The following is a 20,305-nucleotide window of genomic DNA, read 5'->3' on the forward strand; positions in this document are numbered from 1 at the left end:
TCTCTCAAATAAATAAATAAAATCTTTAAAAAAAAAAAAAGAAGAAGAAGAAGAAGAAGGTAGCAGGAGGGGAAGAATGAGGGGGGGAAATCAGAGGGGGAGACAAACCATGAGAGACGATGGACTCTGAAAAACAAACTGAGGGTCCTAGAGGGGAGAGGGGTGGGAGGATGGGTTAGCCTGGTGATGGGTATTGAGGAGGGCACATTCTGCATGGAGCACTGGGTGTTATGCACAAACAATGAATCATGGAACACTACATCTAAAACTAATGATGTAATGTATGGGGATTAACATAAGAATAAAAAAAAATTTTTTTTTAATTAAAAAAAAAAAGAATCTAGCACAGTAGTCAAGCATGTAGTAAATGCCCAATAAATATGTGCTGACTGAATGAATACTACTCTCAAATTTAGATGAGTACAACCACAATGATATCTATAAGTCACAAAGATGATAAAATGACTGTGAACATTAACTGCTCAAGTCACAGAGTGTAGAATACTGTAGAAAATAAGGGAAATTAACAAATGTATAATAATTGTGGAAGACTTTTTTTTTCAATGTATTTTTGGGTACTTTTAATCAAATCAATGAGGATCAAATGGACATGCTAACACTTTCATGAAAGAAAAAGAAAAATTAAATGCTTTTGGTGAATATTTCTGCTGTATCCATTAGTCTTAAACCAACACAAATTATTAAATAATGGTCTCCAGGATGAACATTTTCAGAGCCACACTACCTATTTGAGACATTATTATGCATCATCAATAAGATGAAATAATTTTGTTTTTAATCTTTTACTTAAATTCAATTTAGGTAACATATACTCTATTGTTAGTTTCAGGGGTAGTCATTCATAACTTGCATATAACACCCAGTGTTTATTACATCACATGCCCTCCTTAATGCCCATCACCCATTTACCCCATTCCCCACCCACCTTCCCTCCAGCAACCCTCAGTTTGTTTCCTAGAGTTCAGCCTCTCTTATGGTTTGCCTCCATCGATGTTTTCATCTTATTTTATTTTTCCTTCCCTTCCCCTATGTTCATCTGTTTTGTTTCTTAAATTCCACATATGAGTGAAATCATATGGTATTTGTCTTTCTCTGACTGACTTATTTCATTTAGCATAATACCCTCTAGTTCCATCTACATGGTTGCAAATAGAAAGATTTCATTCTTTTTGATGCCTGAGTAATATTGTGGAAGACTTCTATACAGATTTTAGAGTTATTGGGGTGCCTGGGTGGCTCAGTCCTTAAGTGTCTGCCTTCGGCTCAGGTCATGATCCCAGGGTCCTGGGATTGAGCCCCGCATTGGGCTCCCTGCCCCGTGGGGATCCTGCTTCTCCCTCTCCCACTCCCCCTGCTTGTGTTCCTTCTCTCGCTGTGTCTCTCTCTGTCAAATAAATAAATAAAATATTAAAAAAAAAAAAGATTTTGTGCTCTTAACAAATTAAATAGTCAAAACAGAAGTAATGGCAAGGAAAACAAGGATAATATAATTAACAACAATCTTCTAATAAGAATATATCTACCCTGCATTATAAAACTTTACAATGTCAAGGCTGAATAAAATGAGGAATGGATTGGGGCGCCTGGGTGGCTCAGTTGGTTAAGCAACTGCCTTCGGCTCAGGTCATGATCCTGGAGTCCCGGGATCGAGTCCTACATCGGGCTCCCTGCTCCGCGGGGAGTCTACTTCTCCCTCTGATCCTCCCCCTCTCATGCTCTCTGTCTCATATTCTCTCTCTCAGATAAATAAATAAAACCTTTAAAAAAAAAAAAGATTTAGGGGCGCCTGGGTGGCTCAGTCGTTAAGCGTCTGCCTTCGGCTCAGGTCATGGTCCCAGGGTCCTGGGATCGAGCCCCGCATCGGGCTCCCTGCTCAGCAGGAAGCCTGCTTCTCCCTCTCCCACTCCCCCTGCTTGTGTTCCCTCTCTCGCTGTCTCTCTCTGTCAAATAAATAAATAAAATCTTTAAAAAAAAAAAAAGATTTAAAAAAAAAATGAGGAATGGATTGACCAGGAAGCAACATGAGGGAAATTTCTAAGCTGTCAACAGGAAAACTAAAGAAAAGAAGAATCCCTCCCTTTTATGGCTGGAGCATGTGACCCACCCTGCTTTCTGAAATATCTTGGGACACTGTGGTAGTGATGTGAATGAGCCAAAATTTTATCTTAAGCAGACCCTATTTCAAATCCTTGCTCAAACACGTAAAACATCTGTGTGACCTCAAATAAGTTATTTAATTTCTGTGAGTTTCTTTTATCTCTAAAATAAGTATAATCATATATATCTCCTGTTGATTTTGTAAGAACTCAGTGATATTATGTAGACACAAAGCATTATCTATTATCCCTAGAACTATATATAATCCAAACATATAGATAGACTGAGATTAATTTACTTTTAGTAAATATTCACCAAGAATGTATTGTGGATCCAGGAAATATTAAGTACACGTTTTGCCAATGACCACACTTTGGCATGCCCATGTGGTAGAGAATGAATGTCGCATGACATTGTCGCATGAATAAGACATAGATACCATTGCAGAGAACCCAGCTGGAAGACTGGAATCATTAGAAAGGAGAGGTAGGGATGAAAAATAAAAAAAAATCAGCCTTCCAGGAGTTTATGATCTAACTATGGTGAAAGAACTGAAACATTTAACTTAAAAACAGTGAGTGATTAACTGTCCCAATGTCTTTAATAGGGAAAACACGTGCTAAAGGAAAAGAAAAGAAAGGGAATCAGTCAGCCAAAGCCTGGGATTGCAATTGTGTTTCTTCATTCACTGATTCACCCATCAAGCTTCCTGTTAGCATCTAGAATGCATGGAGTATTGTGCTTTTTGACAGGGATTTAATACTGAAGAAGGAAAGTGTGCTGTGCTGTGAGGATTGATTCCAGCAGACATGGAATTGGCCTGAACTTTTTTACTGAAATAAGAGACATATCTGCATGGCACTGATCCCTGGTCAATGTATGAAATGTACTGATTAATATTTTGCTTTGTATCTATCCATAGATTCAAGGTGAGTTTTGAGGTGGCTTATCCCAGTGTGCCAGCATTATTTATTGATAACAATGAGATTGCTTGTATCTGGTCTCAGCGAGACCTCACAGAGACCTCTGCCCTTGACGTTACATAGCAAGAATATATCTATGTGATCAACAGGGTACAAGATAGTTCTAGAATCCTTTTGGGCTCCCTGGTTCCAGAGTGTTCCATGCACCCATCAGTGATTCTTGATCTAAGAAGTAGGTCCTGCTATGGGATTGCAGAACGAGGACAATGGGAGGCTCTGCCAGGTGTCTCTGGATGTCTTGCTGTGGGTAGCCTTTGGTTGTGAGGTTATCCTTCCTTGATGCTGTTGCTATGCTGTATCCTTCTCTGCAATAACCATAGATTTGTAAGCATTGCTATTTGGGGTCCTGTGAGTGTCCTTTAGCAAACATTAACTGCTGCCATTAGTTCAGCTGGTATGAGAAAGGGGATTAAACGTCCACTCCCTGACTCGTTTTTAACTAAAAATATGGCTAAGGCATTATTTAGATAGAAAAACTATGATTCTGCCAAAGGGGGTGGAAATGAATCATTAATGCCAGATGGTTGCCAAGTCACCCTTGGTTTGAAGTAGCACATGCTTTGAAAGCAGTTACTGGCATAAACTTTCCAGGGGAATCTGAACATGATAAAACCTAAGCCTCAGGATCTAACAAAATGGATTAGCAGGAAACTTCAAACTGACATCAGGGTCTCAAAAATTCGGTTCCATGGTTGCTGCATTCAGCATTAGCAAAAATAAAAGCTCAGAGGGGTGCCTGGGTGGCTCTGTCAGTTAAGGGGCTGCCTACCATTCAGGTCATGATCCCAGGGTCCTGCACTGGGCTCCCTGCTCAGCGGGGAATCTGCTTCAGCAGCTCCCCCTGCTTGTGCCCTCTCTCTCTCTCTGTCTCTCTCTCTCTCTGTCAAGTAAATAAATAAAATCTTTTTTAAAAAAATAAATAAAAAGCTCAGAATCTCCTTTGGTTGAGCTTTACCCTCTCTGGCCAGGAGGTGGTGCTTCAACCAAAGGAACCTGGGCAGACATACCCGATAAATGAGCAACATCTGTGAGACCAATTACTATTAAAAAGGTGATTCAGGTGGGACAAATTAACAATGGTGGACAAGAAACATAAAAAGAAGGGATTGTTGAGTGAAAATCATTTTGACTTTTCAGTGTGTTAAAAGCAAGCTCCCCGATGAGCCCTTGTTGAAATGGCTATTGAGAATTTTAGACCAAGGGGCCAAGTCCCCATCCTTGAACACCACTAAGTGGAGAGAATGTTTGTTCACTCCTGAAGGAATGTTTGGGCTCACCTTGCATCTTCAAATGGCTGCTACCTTTGTGGAGATGGTTCATGCAGCAGTGGCTAATTTACCAGGTAGATCAAGGAAGCCATGTGTCACACATACCCAGTCTGAGCTCCTGGTTCTGGTATGTTTCACACACATGTTGGTGGTTTCTAACCAAGAGAGAAAGCATGTGCTGTGTGGCTCTGTGGAGAGAAGACAAGTGAGCTCCCTCCAGTCCTCTTCCCTTGCTATGAGGCAGCCTTTTGCTGTGACACATATCCTTATTTTAATGCTGCTGTCATATTGTATCCTTTTCCTGCAAATCATAGATTTGTAAGATTTGTCATTTTGGATCCTTGGAGTCTTCTTTATCAGTGGAAATATGTCTGACTCTTGCCATTAGTACAAAAAAAAAAAATCCTCTTGCCCTCTTGCAGTTTAGTAAGAGCTGAACAGGAAGTATAGGGTCAGCAGGCAGGCTGGCATGACTGGCAGGGAAGGTTTCTCATGAGCCATAGGGTTGGTCATATAGACCTCTACAGTGAAGTCTGAATGAGCTAGGATTATTTGCCCTAAACCCATAACCAAAGAGACCACTGAGGATTTTGAGAAAGAGGAAAATTAGAAGGTCTGGGGAAATTTTATCTGGAGGAAGAATGTGTTATAAGTACTCAAGAACTTGAGGTTCCCATAGGAACTTGGAAGCGGAAAGCAATAGATTTCTCTCTGAACATTAAGCGGTGACACTTAATGGATTAGGCCAGTGATATGCAAAATGAAGATATGGCATAGTTGACCATTAATATATTCAATGTGTTGTTGTATGCAAAAATGTACAGAGTCGGCATCTTGAACATGTCCCATGGAACCCTAATCCCAAATTCAAACTTCTGGTTCTCCTGAGCTGAGCTTACACTGCTGCAGCCTTCGGGAAGCTGGGCCATGGGGCTCAGGCCCCCAGGGGAGTGCTGTCAGGAGCAGTGTGCATGCCTCTCTCTCCAGGAGCTGAACGGGGATGTTGCTGGGAAGAGTAGCCCCAGTAGTAGCTGGGAGGGGGTGCACAGACTGCTTTCTGTCAGAAGACTATCGCCACTTACACAACTCAACCAGTCAGACTTCGGCCGCAATGAGCAAACAAAACAGTACACAGAGAGAGATAAACATCAGCCAGCTAATCAGAACAACCCCATAAAAAATGTGCAAGGAGACAGACGGACGGAAACAATGCCCATAGAGGAAAACACATGGAGGGCATTTAAAGAGATTCAAATACGGTAAAACAAAAGACATCCTGAAAACAAGAGCTATAATTTTCTTATTTAAAAGCTCAGACTTCTGGTTTTGGCTCAGAGATGCAGAGGCCTGGCAAGCTATCACTCCTGCTCTTACAGTAAGAAAAAAGCTGGACAAACTGAAAGTCAACCACTTACCTTAGCCATCAGAGAACTGTCTTGGGCAGATGGCCATACAGAAATCTGAAGAAAAGAGTGTGCCTGCAGGGAGACTCAAGGCCTGAGCATTTGCTTACTCAGGACAGAAGCTGCTGGTGCCATCTAACCTAGGAGGAAGATTGAACTAGAAATGGTGACAGATTGCTGGAGGCCGAATGTGTGCTGTGTGAGGCCCTGAGGCTCCAGAAGGGAAGTCATAGGGAAGCTCCCACCTTCTTGCAGTCTGTTCCCTCAGGAACCCCACCTGGCTCTCAGAGGGAGGATGGGGGGGGATGGGGGGCGCTAAAGAAAGCTGTCCTCCTGGGCGGGCTGGGGTCAGGGAACCGCAACCACCATCAAATCCCCCCCGGGCCCAGCTCCCCTAGCTCCCTTGTGGAACAAAATGTTCATCCCAAAGCAGGAAATTCATCAGTCCCCACCTGAGGGTGCTGGTGCAGCCCTCTTCCAGCCACAGAAAAGGGTTCAAACCTTACTTAGCCTGTGGAAACTGGTGAAGCTGGAAAGGCAAGGGTACTAAAATTGCCAAAACAATTCTGAGAAAGAACAAAATTGGACGACTCCCATCATCTGATTTCAGGACTTACTATAAAGTTACAGTATGTAATACAGTGTTGTATCTGCAAAAGGCTAGCAAAGGAATAGACATGTAGAGCAATAAAACCAGAGAATCCAGATACAGATCCACACAAATGAGTGGGCTGACTTTTAAAAGGCACAAAGGAAACTCAGTGGAGAAATGAGAGCCTTTTCAACCAGGGGTGGCAGAGCAAGTGCAAATTAAAAATAAAAGGCTAATTCCCCCACTAAAAATAAAGAGACTTCTCTCCCTCTTCCCTTTTCTTAGAGCATTTACTTTAGAAAACTTGTAAGTTCTTTCTCTGTCTCTTTGAAACAAAAGTAAATCTTTTTAAAAGTTAAAAAGTCCCTTGCCAGCTTTATTACTCGGTAATGTCTTTCTCAAGGACCTACGAACCAACTCTTCAAAATGTAATTATCAGAGAAGACAGCGCCCCTGTCTCCCAGTTTCTGGGAAAGGGTCCGAGCCTAACCTCAGAGGGGCTTCACTCCAACTTGTAAAACTACCTCCTGTTATAATTATGTGATACGTTTGTTTTCCTTTGGATAACGCCAATTAGCAAACCCAAACAACCACCTCAACTACCCAGTGAGTCTAGAATGAGCCTAAGTGTGACAAAACAAATGGTGGTGTCGAGTTCTCTTACTTAAAGACTAGTTACTGTTTATCACAAGAACATGTATGTAATGAGCTGTGTCTGCTTGGCTCTTGCTGGTAGAGTGGTAGGTAACCTCCATCCTCTTCCTAACTGCAGTGCTGGGCCCAAGGGAGACAACATTTATGAACGGTCCACCGTGTTCTGTATACGATGGTGGTCTATTTTCTCTGGATATCACATTTTCATCTGATGATCCATTTAAACCACCAAAGGTTAACTTCCACACCAGAATCTATCTCTGGGATATCAACAGTCAGGAAACCATCTAATTAAAGACAACTGGAATATCTGCTTGTCTATTTCAAAGATTTTGCTGTCATTTTGTTCTTTATTCACAGACTGCAACCCTGCAGATCCTCTGCCTGGAAGCATGGCCATTCGGTATTTGACCAACAGGGCAGAACATGACAGTATATTCAGACCATGGACCCAGTGCTATGCAACGTAATTCACATAATTTGTACGTGGGGTGAAGGAGCAGGGGACATCCTCTCCCTGGGCCGTGCATCTTTATATACAGCACAGACTTTGGGTGCATGCTACGCTGACTCCACTCCCTGCGTTTATCCTCTAGAGACTGAGAGACTCCCAAAGATGTAAATGCTCTCAAGAGTAGAGCTTTATAGCTGTAGATTAGTTATGTCTAAGACGTCTGCTTGCAAGTCTTGCTTCTTTGGTGTATCAAAATATATTTTGTGATGTACTAAAGGTCCTGAACTCTACCAAATATTACAGTGCCTTTTTGCCTAATTTATTATCTGTATTAAGTTATAAAAGTACCCTTGGATGAATAGGAATTCTGTTATTATATTAAGCCCAGACCTATTTCTGAGTATGTGGAAATAGATCTTCAAATGGCTGTTGTGGAAAATGTTTTACCTCTTACCTTTGTCAGTTTGTAATGAGAAAACTTCCCTTTACCCTGTGGAGCTCAGAGAGCACCTGATATAGTCTCTCAAACACATAAATATGCTCCTGAAGGCATAGAAAGAAAAGGGGGTTATTGCACCTTATTTTTGATGGTGGGACATTGGAGACAATATGGGTTGGTTAGGAAATCCATTTTAGGAAGATAAAGGTTAAGCTGTTATAGAAGAGATCCCAAAATACAGTGCCTCAAATAAAATAGAAGATTACTCTTCTCTTAAATCCAGAGATGTATGGGTAGTCCCAAGTGAAAGGCCCAAGTTCCTTCTATAGTGTTGCTTTGTTATCTCCTAGGTAATAAGTCACCATTCAATCCTCATCCATGGCAAAGATCGATCATCTGGGACACCTGGGCGGCTCAGTCAGTTAAGCGCCCAACTCTTGGTTTCAGCTCAGGTCATGACCTCAGGGGTCATGATCAAGCCCTGCATGGGGCTCCGTGCTCAGCCCAGAGTCTGCTTGAGATTCTCGCCCTCTCTTTCTGCCCCTCCCCCACCTCACACTTGTGGGGGCAAGCACTCTCTATCTAAAAATAAATAAATAAAATATTTAAAAAAAAAAAAGACTGATCATCCCTCCTCAGTACTGCCCTTCCCTTCTATCTTTCAGTAATAGAACTTTTCTGTGTCTTAGACACATGCCTGCTCATGGAATGCAGGGACCACGTTTTCCAGCTCCATGTCCTCAAAGCTGGTTAGCAGTCAAGGAGCTGATAATTGTTGAATCTGGATGATGGATACAGAAGGGTCAATACACTATTATCTCTACTTCTGTATATGTTTAAACATGTTCACAATAAAAAGTTTTTGCCACAATTAAAAATTTGTTTTGAAGTTTTTAATCAATTTGGATTTTATTTGAATTGCAATAAATAAAATAATAAAATAATTTTGGATGACATGATAAATTTTTATTTTCTTCTTTTATAATTAAAATATCTTTAATATCTTTTTTCTTTTCTTAACTTTTTTTTTTTTTTAGAGAGAGAGTGAGCCATGGGGTGGGGGGGGGAGGGGATGGGCAGAGGGAGAGGGAGAGAGAGAATTTTAAGCAGGCTCCACACTGAGTGCAGAGCCTGATGCAGGGCTCAATCTGATGAAACTGAGATCATGACCTGAGCAGAAATCAAGAGTCAGATGCTTAACCAACTGAGCCACCCAGGCACCCCAGTATCTTTTTTCATTTTTAAAGTATCTTCATTATCTTTTTCATTTTCTATCTTTTATCATTCTATTATTTGTATAATCATAAATATGATTTAAAACATAACAAAATGAGAAGGAAGGGAAATGAGAAGGAAGAAGGATGAAGGAGGGAAGGAGGAAGGAAATTCCAGGTTTTTGTACCAGGAATCCTCAGAACTCTGTATTTTTATCTTTAGACATCATTGGCCACCCTGGGTCCCCTCTTGTATGATGCAACCCACTGAAACAAGAGTGATTCAGGGAAGGAATAGTTGGCCCTTGGAGACCTTACTCACATTCAGAACAGGCTTCCTGCTTAAGGGCCTCTCCAGGGAGCTCCCTCATTCTCCAAGGTCTAGAGCTGAGATCAAGTCACTCTGGCCATTGTTATATGGGAGGCAGAGTCAAGAAGTCTTCCCCTTAGACAGAAAGACTATAGGGATATCTCCTTGCTAAGAACTTCCACCCCTGAATCTTCTAAAGGAAAGACAAAGTTGAGGATAGCCCACAGAAGCCCTAGCCACATCTGGGGTTTTTGTTCCAGTGTTGGAAAAGATGTCATTTGGTTATCATCCACTGAGAGCATCTCTTGTTGGCCTAGGGTGCCCAGGTGAAGACAAATCTCCTCATTCATATCCATCTTCTCCTAAAACTACCCACTCAGGGAACCCGTGAGTGTACAAGCCATGAATAGAGATCAGATCCTCACTTATCTCCTTCCTGAGTTGCTTGTCAAAGACAAAGGTGACAATTTTACTTGTTCTGGTCTAGACCAAACCCTATAACTGTACATTTTACCAGGTGTTCTTGGTGTTCTTTTATCTCTCTTATCTCCTCTCTCTCTCTCTCTCTCTCTCTATTTTTACCATCCCTGTGATGCACAGAAGATGGTTCAAGTTTGACTTGGTTTTATCCAAGTCCCCAAGTACCAACTCAGAGAATAGCACAGTCTCCATGGACTTTGATATAAAGTACTGAGTTTACAGAAAAAACAGTGGACAATGTAAATTCACAGAAACTCTGGAATGGGAAGACCTTGGAGTGGCTAATGTGCACAACCCTCAACTCCATTTTGAGGGCTTCCTCCCACCTGGCTTCCATGAAATCAGCACACTCACATACCATTTCTTCTTGGGTTGACACAGAAGTGGAGAAAGGATTTCTATTTAGTACCAGTGACAACCAAAGAAGATTGTCCCTTAATCTTTAGAATTTCTTTTTTTTTTTTTTAAACTTTAGAATTTCTAAGCTGGAATGGACTTCGGAACCATTTAGTCTTCCCGGATTTTTTTAATGAGAAACTCAAGTGACTTACTCTTGAACTTACTGTGGCAGAGAAAAGTCTTGCACCATCATTAGGTATCACAATACCCCTATCAATCATTCATTCATCATGGTCTGTCAGCCAGATAGTCAGCCAAAATGTTCATCACTTATTCACTGTGCCAGTCAGCCCTCCTGTGGTTTGAGCTCAGTTCCTTTTGGAACTAGAGAACAGCACTTCTCAGTGCTCTGGAGTCTACTCCCAAATGCTTTCCTTTCCTTCTCCAGTCTGGATAATCTCTGTTCTCTTCTCTGTCCTTTCTAGGTCAGATTGTCTACATTCTTCTTTCCCACCTTCTCCACCTTGGCCAATAGCTTCTTGCCCTGAGCCGAGAAGGACTAAGGAGGTCTGACATGGAAGGGGTGTGGCTGCTACACAATCTGTCCTGGATAAACAGTGAAGCTTTACTCCCAATCCCTCATCCCCAGGCATGCTCTGAGACTGATAACCTATGTGATCATTCTTTTCCATTCTTGTCCCTCTGAAAGGAGAACTTAAATGCTCTGTGGAAATTGGCAACATAACCACAGTCACCACATTTGTCCTCCTAGGGCTATCCAACAACCCTCAGATCCAGGCTGTGCTCTTTGTGCTCTTCCTGGGGATTTACCTCCTGACCCTGATGGGGAACCTGACAATGCTGCTGGTGATCAGAGCTGATTCTCACCGCCACATGCCCATGTACTTCTTCCTGAGTCACCTCTCCTTCCTGGATGCTTTCTATTCCTCAGTCATTGTGCCTAAACTGCTAGAGAACCTTCTTTCCAAGTGGAAGACTATATCCCCCCTTGAGTGTTTCACCCAGATCTCCTTGGTCATATTTTCCAGGGCCGCTGAAGCTTGCCTCCTTTCAGTCATGGCTTATGACTGGTTCCAGGCTGTGTGCCACCCACTGTTGTATGTGGTGGCTATGAATAAGAAGGTATTTACTGGCCTGGTGGGAGCATCGTGGACCATAGGAATGGGGACTGGCCTGGTTAACAGCATCCGTCTGGCTCAGCAGCACTTCTGTGGCCCCAATCTTGTCCGCAGTTTTGCCTGCGAGCTTCCCCCAGTGCTCCTGCTGACCTGTTCGGACCCCTATGTTAGTGTTGCCTCCATCCTGACCACCATGGCTGTCCTGGGCCTTGGTACGCTTGTCTTATTGCTGGGCTCCTACACTCGTATCATCATGACAGCCCTGGGAATCAACTCTGCCATGGGTCAGAGCAAGATCTTTTCCACCTGCTCTTCTCATTTTCTTGTGGTCACCATCTTTTATGGTTCAGGAGTTTTCAGGTATGTCATACTATAACCTCCTAAATGTAAATGTAGGATATCCCTTGCCCTAAATTAGCCTTGGTCTTGCAAAGTAGTAGGAAAATGACTGTACTGGAATTCAGAAGGCCTGGGTTCTAGTTCTGGCTCTCCTGTGGACTGGCTGTGTGAGCTATAAAAAATCCATTTTCTTTCTCAGGTCTCAATTGTCTAACTCTGAAAGATGAGCTTATACAAGGACTAGAGATTTCCTACTTTCATTAACTTATGATTAATAGCTCTCAAAAGGAAATCAGAGAGCCCTTGGTAGATTTTTATTCAGTGCTAGACAAAACAATAAAACATATCATTCTTGAAACAGATGACATCTTTTTTTCCTACTGGAAGATGATGTCTCCAAAGCTTACTTATGCTATAACTATTTATTGGACACCTACTGTACACCAGCTGCTTTTACATGCTCAAGCTCAATTTTAGTATGTAGCATACTACAAGAGAAATATTATTAACCCCACTTTCAGGTAAGGACCTTAAGTTTCAAGAGTAACCAGGTAATTTCTCAAAGTTCCCAGAACAAGTTAGTAATGGAGCCATAGTATAAATCAAGTCTCACTGACTTAAAACATCAAGCTCTTTTTTACCATACTTCTTTCAAACATAAACAGCTCTAGCTGACAAGTCCCCACTTACTAGGAGCAGAATAATTAATGGCCCATGGTGTCTACTAGTGAACTGGAAATGGATTTATACAAATTGCTCCGTACTTCTCTCACCTGCTTGTTACTTGAAGGGAAGGCAAGGGTGGAAAAGAATGATAAGGAATAATCCAGAAGCGCCCACCTGAGGCTGTGGACAAATCTCTTTATCTCTCTCTGTCTCATTTTCCTCATATACCAAAAGGAGACGATAAGATTGCTCTTACCTACTTCACAGAAATGTTAGGAGGGATAAATTAGATGAAGAAAAATGACAGTAAAATGAATATCTTTTTAAATCGAGCACACCAGAACCCACAAAGAACATTCCAGTGATGATGGCCCTGTTGCAAAATAATAATAATAATAATAATGCTTCTTTGGGAAATACTCCCATGAGACACAACAAAATGTACCCCAAAATTAACCTTATTATTTTGGATTCAAATCTTGTGCTTAACATATGTTTATCTTCCACTTCCATTTATCAAGCTTGTCTTCTTTTCTAAGCCAAAGAAAAATGTACATAAAAGGACAAATGTTTGTTCCATTAGCATTATATAAAATAACATGCCATGACTGAAGGTAATTCCCAGAACCATAAATGTTGGGAACAATGACAGCATTATTAGAGTAAGCATACACTTTGGCAAGAAAAAATCCTCACAAGATGCAAACATACAGTTGTATATACAGGGAAAAGGAGAAAAAAAATCCCTCCATCTTTATCATAACTATCAAGAAAAGATGTTTTGAAGAGTATGAAGTACTAGAGAAATGCATGAAAGTATTATTAGTTTTATTCTAACCTGCAGCACTTGATGTGCTACAGAACTTTCTTTTTTCTCAGGGCAGCTCTTGTAAGATAAATCATGTTTGGAGACATTTGAAGGTAGAAATGACTGACTTCTCACTGTTCACACAGATGCTGCTACTGCTGTTTGTTGATTCAGCTCTAAGGACTCTCTTTGCAAAGTCTCTGGTATGGGATGGACCGTGGTTGCCAACAGTATTGTGGCCATTGTTCTGAGCTCAGTTTACTCCTTTGTGCCGTTCCCTTCAAGGTACATGACCCCAGCATCTGGCTCAGCCCTGGAGCAAGTACTCTCTGTGCAGTACAGTGTGGTGACCCGCTGCTAAACCCCCTCATCTACAGTCTGAAGAACCAGGAAGTGAAGGCAGCTCTCAGGAAGCTGCTGGCCAGGAAGCCCAAGCTTACCTTCTAACCCAACGCCACTGCATCCTCGTAACAGGAGAAACAGTTGTGCAACAGAAGAGAAGGCAGGAAGAGCTATCACCAGCTATCTCAACGTTCCTCCTTTTCCAACAGAGAAGCATTAGTTCCTCTGACCCCAGTGTCCTCCCCCAATGAACTGAGATGGGAAAACCCCCATGGAACATATGACACCTATCCACAGGGGGGCCCAAGAAAATTCTCACAAAAACAGTATGGAGGATCCCAAAAAAACTAAAAACAGAACTACCATATGATCCAGTAATCCCACTTCTGGGTACTTATCCAAAGGAAATTATATCTAGATGTCAGAGGAAAGTAGCATGGAGGAGAAATTGGGATAGAAAGGGAGAAAGAGAGTCCATATTGTTGGGCACCATTCTGAGTCTTCTTCACATAGAGTGCCATGAAAGGGGTGCATTCTGATGGCCCTTCCTGAACCTCCTCACCACTCACCTGAGCCTGGACAGCTTCAGATCCCTGCCTGGTTCAAGTCTTGTTCCAGGCCTACGGAAGGAGAAGGAGTTGGAGAAAGCAGAACAAATTCTCAGTTGCCATCCCAACTCACTTTCAGCTCCCACACATGTTCTCAATAAGAGAACAACACTTTCCTGTCCTGCTTCTACCAAAGGCCAAGAGGTCTGCATCAGTCAAGACTACTTCCATGCCAGCTCCCTGGCTTCTCTCTTTTCTTGATCCTCTGATCTTCAGGCTAAAATACTCTCTGAAAATGAATTTGTTGTCAGTTTCCCCTAGCAAAGTCCTCTTCTGATTACATCCTCATATATGGTACACCCACAGGTGACATTTCCTGGTCTTCTCTGCAGAATGTAGACTGGAGCAATGAGACTGAGCACAAGTCCCAACCTTACTTGCATTTCTGCTCTGGCCACTTGTTGAAGCAGGTCCCTTATATTTCCAGAGCATTTGCCTTCCTGAGGGGTAACTAAGGCAGAGTAATAAGTAAAAAGTAGATATGTGAGCTCAGTGGGAGGACTGGCCATCTCACCCTGCCCTCCCACACATACCCATACAATGGGGTCACTCTTAAAACCTGTAGAATTGGGTAAGTCCTTTTGGCCCATAATTAGGAAGGGAAGGTATGTATACTCCTGGGACTTGCATCATCACATTGTCTTTAAATTCACACTAAAATCATGTCATGAATACCAAGTTATTTCCTCAGAGTTTCTTTTCATTAAGTATATGGGAAGGATGGCCTCCCACCCCTATCATGGCCCTATAGGTCCCTAAACAGGCCATAGGGACTTCATTTGGGAACTGCTGTCTCTGAGACAAGAGAAGTATGGTCTGACTGTCTAAAGCCCCAGCAGGTATAGGGGTAGGAGGAGTGTACTCAGCTATATTAGACATCTAAGGAAGGCAGGAAGAAGACAGGAAGTAGAAGATAACTCACCTAATTCAAAAATGTAGTAATTTATTTTTTCTTCAAGTTTTTATTTAAATTCCCATTAGTTAACATACAGTGTAACATTAGTTTCAGGTGTAGAATTTAGTGATTCATCACTTACATATAACACCCAGTGCTCATCACAAATGCCCTCCTTAACCCATCACCCATCCCCCCATCCACCTCCCCTCCTGTAACCCTCAGTTTGTTTGCTATAGTTAAGAGTCTGTTTCCTGGTTAGCCTCTCTCTTTTTTCCCCCATATGTTCATCTGTTTTGTTTCTTAAATTCCATATATGAAAGAAATCATGTGGTATTTGTCTTTCTCTGACTGACTTATTTCACTCAGCATAATACTCTCTAGCTCCATCCACATCATTGCAAATGGTAAGATTTCATTCTTTTTTGTGGCTGAGTAATATTCCATTGCGTGTGTGTGTGTGTGTGTGTGTGTGTGTGTGTGTATCACATCTTCTTTATCCATTCATCAGTAGATGGACATTGGGACTCTTTCCATAATTTGGCTATTGTTGATAATGCTGCTATAAACATAGGGGTGCATGTAACCCTTTGAATTAGTATTTTTGTATCCTTTGGGTAAATACTAATAGTGCAATTGCTGGATCGTAGGGTGGTTCTATTTTTAATTTTTGAGGAAATTCCATACTGTTTTCCAGAGTGGCTGCACCAGTTTGCATTCCTACCAACAGTGTAAGAGGGTTCCCCTTTCTCTGCATCCTCACCAACACCTGTTGTTTCCTGTGTTGTTAATTTTAGCCATTCTGACAGGTGTGAGGTGATATCTCATCAGAGTTTTGATTTGCATTTCCCTGATGATGAGTGATGTTGAGCATCTTTTCATGTCTCTGTTAGCCATCTGTACAGAAATGTGGTATTTTATTTTTTTCTTTAAAGATTTTATTTATTTGAGAGAGTGAGAGAGAGAGAGCACAAGTGGGGGAGGGGAAAGGAGCAAAGGGAGAGGGAGAAGCAGGCTCCCCACTGAGCAGGGAGCCTGATGGGGGCTCAATCCCAGGACCCTGTGATCCTGAGCCAAAGGCAGACTCTTAACCAACTGAGCCACTCAGGCACCCAGAAATGTGATACTTTAAATTGGAGTTTTGGAATGCTGGATTGTCAAAGCAGGAAAGGATATCAAAAAAACCACCTAGACTAAAAACCCTCCTTTTAAGACAAAGAAATTGAAGTACAAAGGACAGAGATGACATGCCCAGGTTTGCACCATCACTGAGTAGCAAAAACAGACTTTAGGACTCAAATCTCCTGATTCTTCTCCTTTCACATTTCTCATAATCATTAGGATAAATTTCCTTTAAAAATAAGCAAAGCAGGGGCACCTAGTTGACTCAGTCAGTAGAGCATGTGACTGTTGATCTCCAGGTTGTGAGTTCCAGCCCCACGTTAGGGGTAGAGATTACTTAGAAGTAAAATTTTAAAAGAAAAAAAGTCAAAGTAGCAAGAAGGAGTAATTGAGTACAGGGTTCAAACCAAAAGGTCCAGGTGTCCAGATTCTTCAATTGCTGAGCTGACTGTAAGGGTCCTGTGATCCTCTCACAGCACTTTGTGAAGGATATTTCCTTATCTCAAGAGTAAGGAAATCCCTCAATCCATTCAAATCACCCATTTCAGATTCTTGGCACCCCTGTCCTTGCTGTCCTTCTCCCACCCCACATCTCCACCAGTCAAAATACAACCCATACTTCAAAACCAGCTTAACTGCCACTCCTTTTGTGAATCCTTCCTTGATCTCTTTTTCCCACAGCACTCCCCCCCCAATATAAAGTATCCTTTCTCTTATGAATGCTTGAAGAACATTTTTAACCTCTCTCATGATGCATTATTCCTTGTATTATAATTATTTATCAATGTTTATCTTATCTTTCCTACTAGTCCCTGAGGGAAGAGACCCTTTTGCCAATTTTTTACTCCCTCTATAGTTCCTTGAATATGCTAGATGATCAATAAGTTTGTTGAATTGAATTGGTACAGAAGGTAAACTCCATCTTTCTAAGTTCATCCTATATCCTCTTCAGTAGAAATGGGAGGTGACTATGACCTACAGCTTCAGTGTCCACTCACTCATGCTATTTCCTCCTCCTCCCTCTGGGAAGAAAATACAGCCAGACACTCAAAATCAGGCCCTTTATTCAAGACAAAGGTGGAATCCATTGTTGTAGTGAAAGTGCTATCGGAGGGCACTGAGCAAGGGTCAAAAGTCCAGTGTACCAGTCATGCATCGCTGGAGAATAGTCCTCAAGTGTCCAATGGTGTCACTACAGGGCTCAGGACTCAGAGACAAATCAGCTTCAAGGGGGAAGAAAGAAGCAAACTGAGGTAGCCTTAGGGCAGAGGCATTCCAGGAATATACAGAGGGCAGAAGCAGCAATGACAGCAGGCACTCACAACTTCTCACAGTGCCACTGTTCCAGCTTCTCAGAGCAGAGTGGTTTATGGGCCAACCTGATAATGGAAAAGGAGACAGGACAAGTTGGCTGACTGGATCTTAACTCGGACTTCCATCTAGCTTTACCCCCAGGAGGGCCAAGGTGGTAAAGTGTGGATGAAAATTAGAGAAAGATTTCCTAGCCAGATGGCAAGGGACACTGAGCCACCTAGTGGGGTAGGGCCCACTTTTAAAACTTCAAGAAAATTGTAGGGCTGGTAAAGACGCAAATGGTATCAAGGGCTTATTTCAGGGTCTAGGACTAAAAGAGCAGAAATAGATGTCCATGTCCAAGTGAAAGGAGCCCTGGGTCTCAGCCCTCTATTCCCTATGCTTATTAGGAATTTGGCTAAATAGGAGTGTCATGAGGGAGGGTTGGAAAATTGGAAACCTGAGTCTGCTTGATGAGTTTTGTTTTGGAAACTACATTCTAGATTAAATGGCCAGGAGATAGAAAGAGAGGGCAGTGGTGCTAGACTAAAGGAGTGAGAAAAAGAAGTGGAAGGGAAGAGTAGAAAATAGAATTGGGATTCACCAGTAGTCAATTCCTTCCTTATCCAGAATCTTCTTGACACAAATCATGTCATCAGTAAGGTCATCATCCAGGAACTCTGGCAGGAGTTACAGGGAGAGGAATGTGAGAACTAAGTATTACCCAGAAAGATAATGAGTTCCCTCTTCCCTGGATCTAGTTAGTCTGGTCCTTCTATGAACTGGAGACTTATGCTTGTTGCCTTTCTATATGAGAAAGCCAATACAGTAATGCCCCCCACCCCAGATAAGGGCTCTCTTCACTTCTCTTGGGTGTCTTCAGAAGAATTATCAACTTCATCAACTCTGAAAATGTAGGTATCGGACTTCAAGATTTTTAGACAGCTAAGATCATCTACTTCAGGGAACTGCCTGGTGCTCTGGTGAACATGAAAATTCTAACAGCCTTTTACTCAGTACTGTCAACTCAAGCCCCACAGTTGAAGGCAGTGAAGCCAGAGGTGTGCTTGATACCAAAAATGAGATTACCCAAGGGGTAGGCTCTGGAAAAACAGAGGAACAGGGTAAAAGAGGCTACTCACTGTCACAGGAGATGTCACAGATGTTCCTTGACTGAAGGATCTGGTTGTCCCTGCACCAACATTTATTGTTGATCTGGAAGAGTCCATATTCTGTGCTGCCATTGTTACTGACTATGGTTTGTGTATCATAACCACTGGTATGAAATATAGTACAGATCCCTGAGGAAAAGATGAAAAAGAGGATGACAGAGGTGTCCAGGCATGACATTTATAGCATAAATGAGGACCTGTTTTACCAGATGTAGAAAGGCTCTCTAGCCAATCTCCAAATATGGCAAAGCACAAAGTATCTTGACGAGATGAAGAGCTCCAAAAAGGATCAGACAATAAGAGAAAGGGAAGATACATGAATAAATGTAATAAAAGAGTAAACAGATTAGCACATAAGAGGATTATTAGATAATTGAATAAAAGTGGAGAGGAAAAGGAGAGTGGAAGAGAGAGGCAGATGAAGCAAGGCAGCAAGGAACTCACACTCAGGCAAAGCAATGCCTCCAAAGCCATCCATGTCTTTCAGCACCTGGGACAGCTCACATTTTGTAAATTGCTTTGCCTGAATGGCAGGAAACATGATGCCAACCAGGAGCAGAGAGACAAAGGACATCATTTTGGCTGCCCCCAAGAACCTGAAATGGGGGCACCACACAGTTTCACCTCCTTTTATTTGTGGAGAAAGCCTCAGGGGCCCTGGCACCAAGCCCTACATCCAGGAAGAAGATGAAGAGAGACTGGTCATGCCAACACAGAAACACTAAGCCTGCCAAACTTCCTTCCATACTTTTACCCTCTTTTTCCTACTCCTCCCCTAATCTCTAGTCCATACAAGTATTGTTTTCTGCCCAGAGTTTCAAACATGAATCTCTTCCCATTTGGCTTTTTTGTACTTTTGTTTCTTGTAGATTTGTTTCTAGGAAGCAGGATGTGCCCAGCCTACTTCAGGAACAAAGGAGGCTTCAGGGATAATATGAGTGAGGCAATCAGAAAATAAAATAAGAGTCCATGGCCAAAACCCCCTTCCCCTAGAGAAATACAGAATATGGAAAAAGAGTGTATGTCATTATATGCCATAGTCCCAAGATCAGAGTTGGCACTTGTGCAGTCAACCCAGGCATGGAACAAAGCCCAGGAAGAGTCCCTTGATATGGTGGTTCATGACTGGGGGCTCAGTCATAGGGATAGGCTATAGCAACACAGACTATAAGAATCAGATATAACTTGGATCCAGAGACTTCATACTTCAGGAAAACAGAGAATTTGAAAAGTATGTATGACAGTATCTAGCTATCCTATGAGCTATTATCAGGCTCTCCACCCCCAACCACCACTACCACTAAATAGACAGATACTACATTGATGTTAATTAAGACATTATGTAAATCCAAAATTAATTTGTAGATTTGTTCATGGGTATAGAAATTTATAGACAGCCTCAGAGTTGATCACAGAAGGTTAAAAAGAGAGTAACCCAAGCCAGTGGAAAGATAGGACTTTGAACACTTTAAGGTTGGACTAGGATATATCTAGAACCTATAAAACAAGATTCTGGATGTGAGCTTTTCAAGATCAGTGCCCCTAAGCAAATAGAGTTAAGGGTACTAGTTCTGAATAATTACTCCACCTTGCTGACATCAAGCTTCATGTCATGGTGCCAATAGCTGTTAGCCTCCTTCATGGCAGGGCTCACTCTCTTTATTTCA

At 42.1% G+C, this 20,305-nt stretch overlaps 2 protein-coding genes across 2 annotated transcripts; one reads left to right on the plus strand and one right to left on the minus strand.

The window, feature by feature from the left end:
- Positions 1-4,391: 4,391 nt before the first annotated feature.
- OR5BS1 (olfactory receptor family 5 subfamily BS member 1) lies at positions 4,392-13,653 on the plus strand. The gene is given in 4 exon segments (XM_031023666.2): positions 4,392-4,443; positions 10,964-11,753; positions 13,492-13,553; positions 13,556-13,653. Coding segments are annotated over 4 exon segments (1,002 nt in total).
- A 3,581-nt stretch (positions 13,654-17,234) lies between these two features.
- LALBA (lactalbumin alpha) lies at positions 17,235-19,235 on the minus strand. The gene is given in 4 exon segments (NM_001290070.1): positions 17,235-17,552; positions 18,071-18,146; positions 18,609-18,767; positions 19,083-19,235. Coding segments are annotated over 4 exon segments (429 nt in total). The 5' UTR covers positions 19,216-19,235; the 3' UTR covers positions 17,235-17,491.
- Between the last annotated feature and the right edge of the window lie 1,070 nt (positions 19,236-20,305).

Source organism: Leptonychotes weddellii, chromosome 5, assembly GCF_054177405.1.
Source record: "Leptonychotes weddellii isolate Sample4059 chromosome 5, ASM5417740v2, whole genome shotgun sequence".
NCBI classification, from domain to species: Eukaryota; Metazoa; Chordata; class Mammalia; order Carnivora; family Phocidae; genus Leptonychotes; species Leptonychotes weddellii.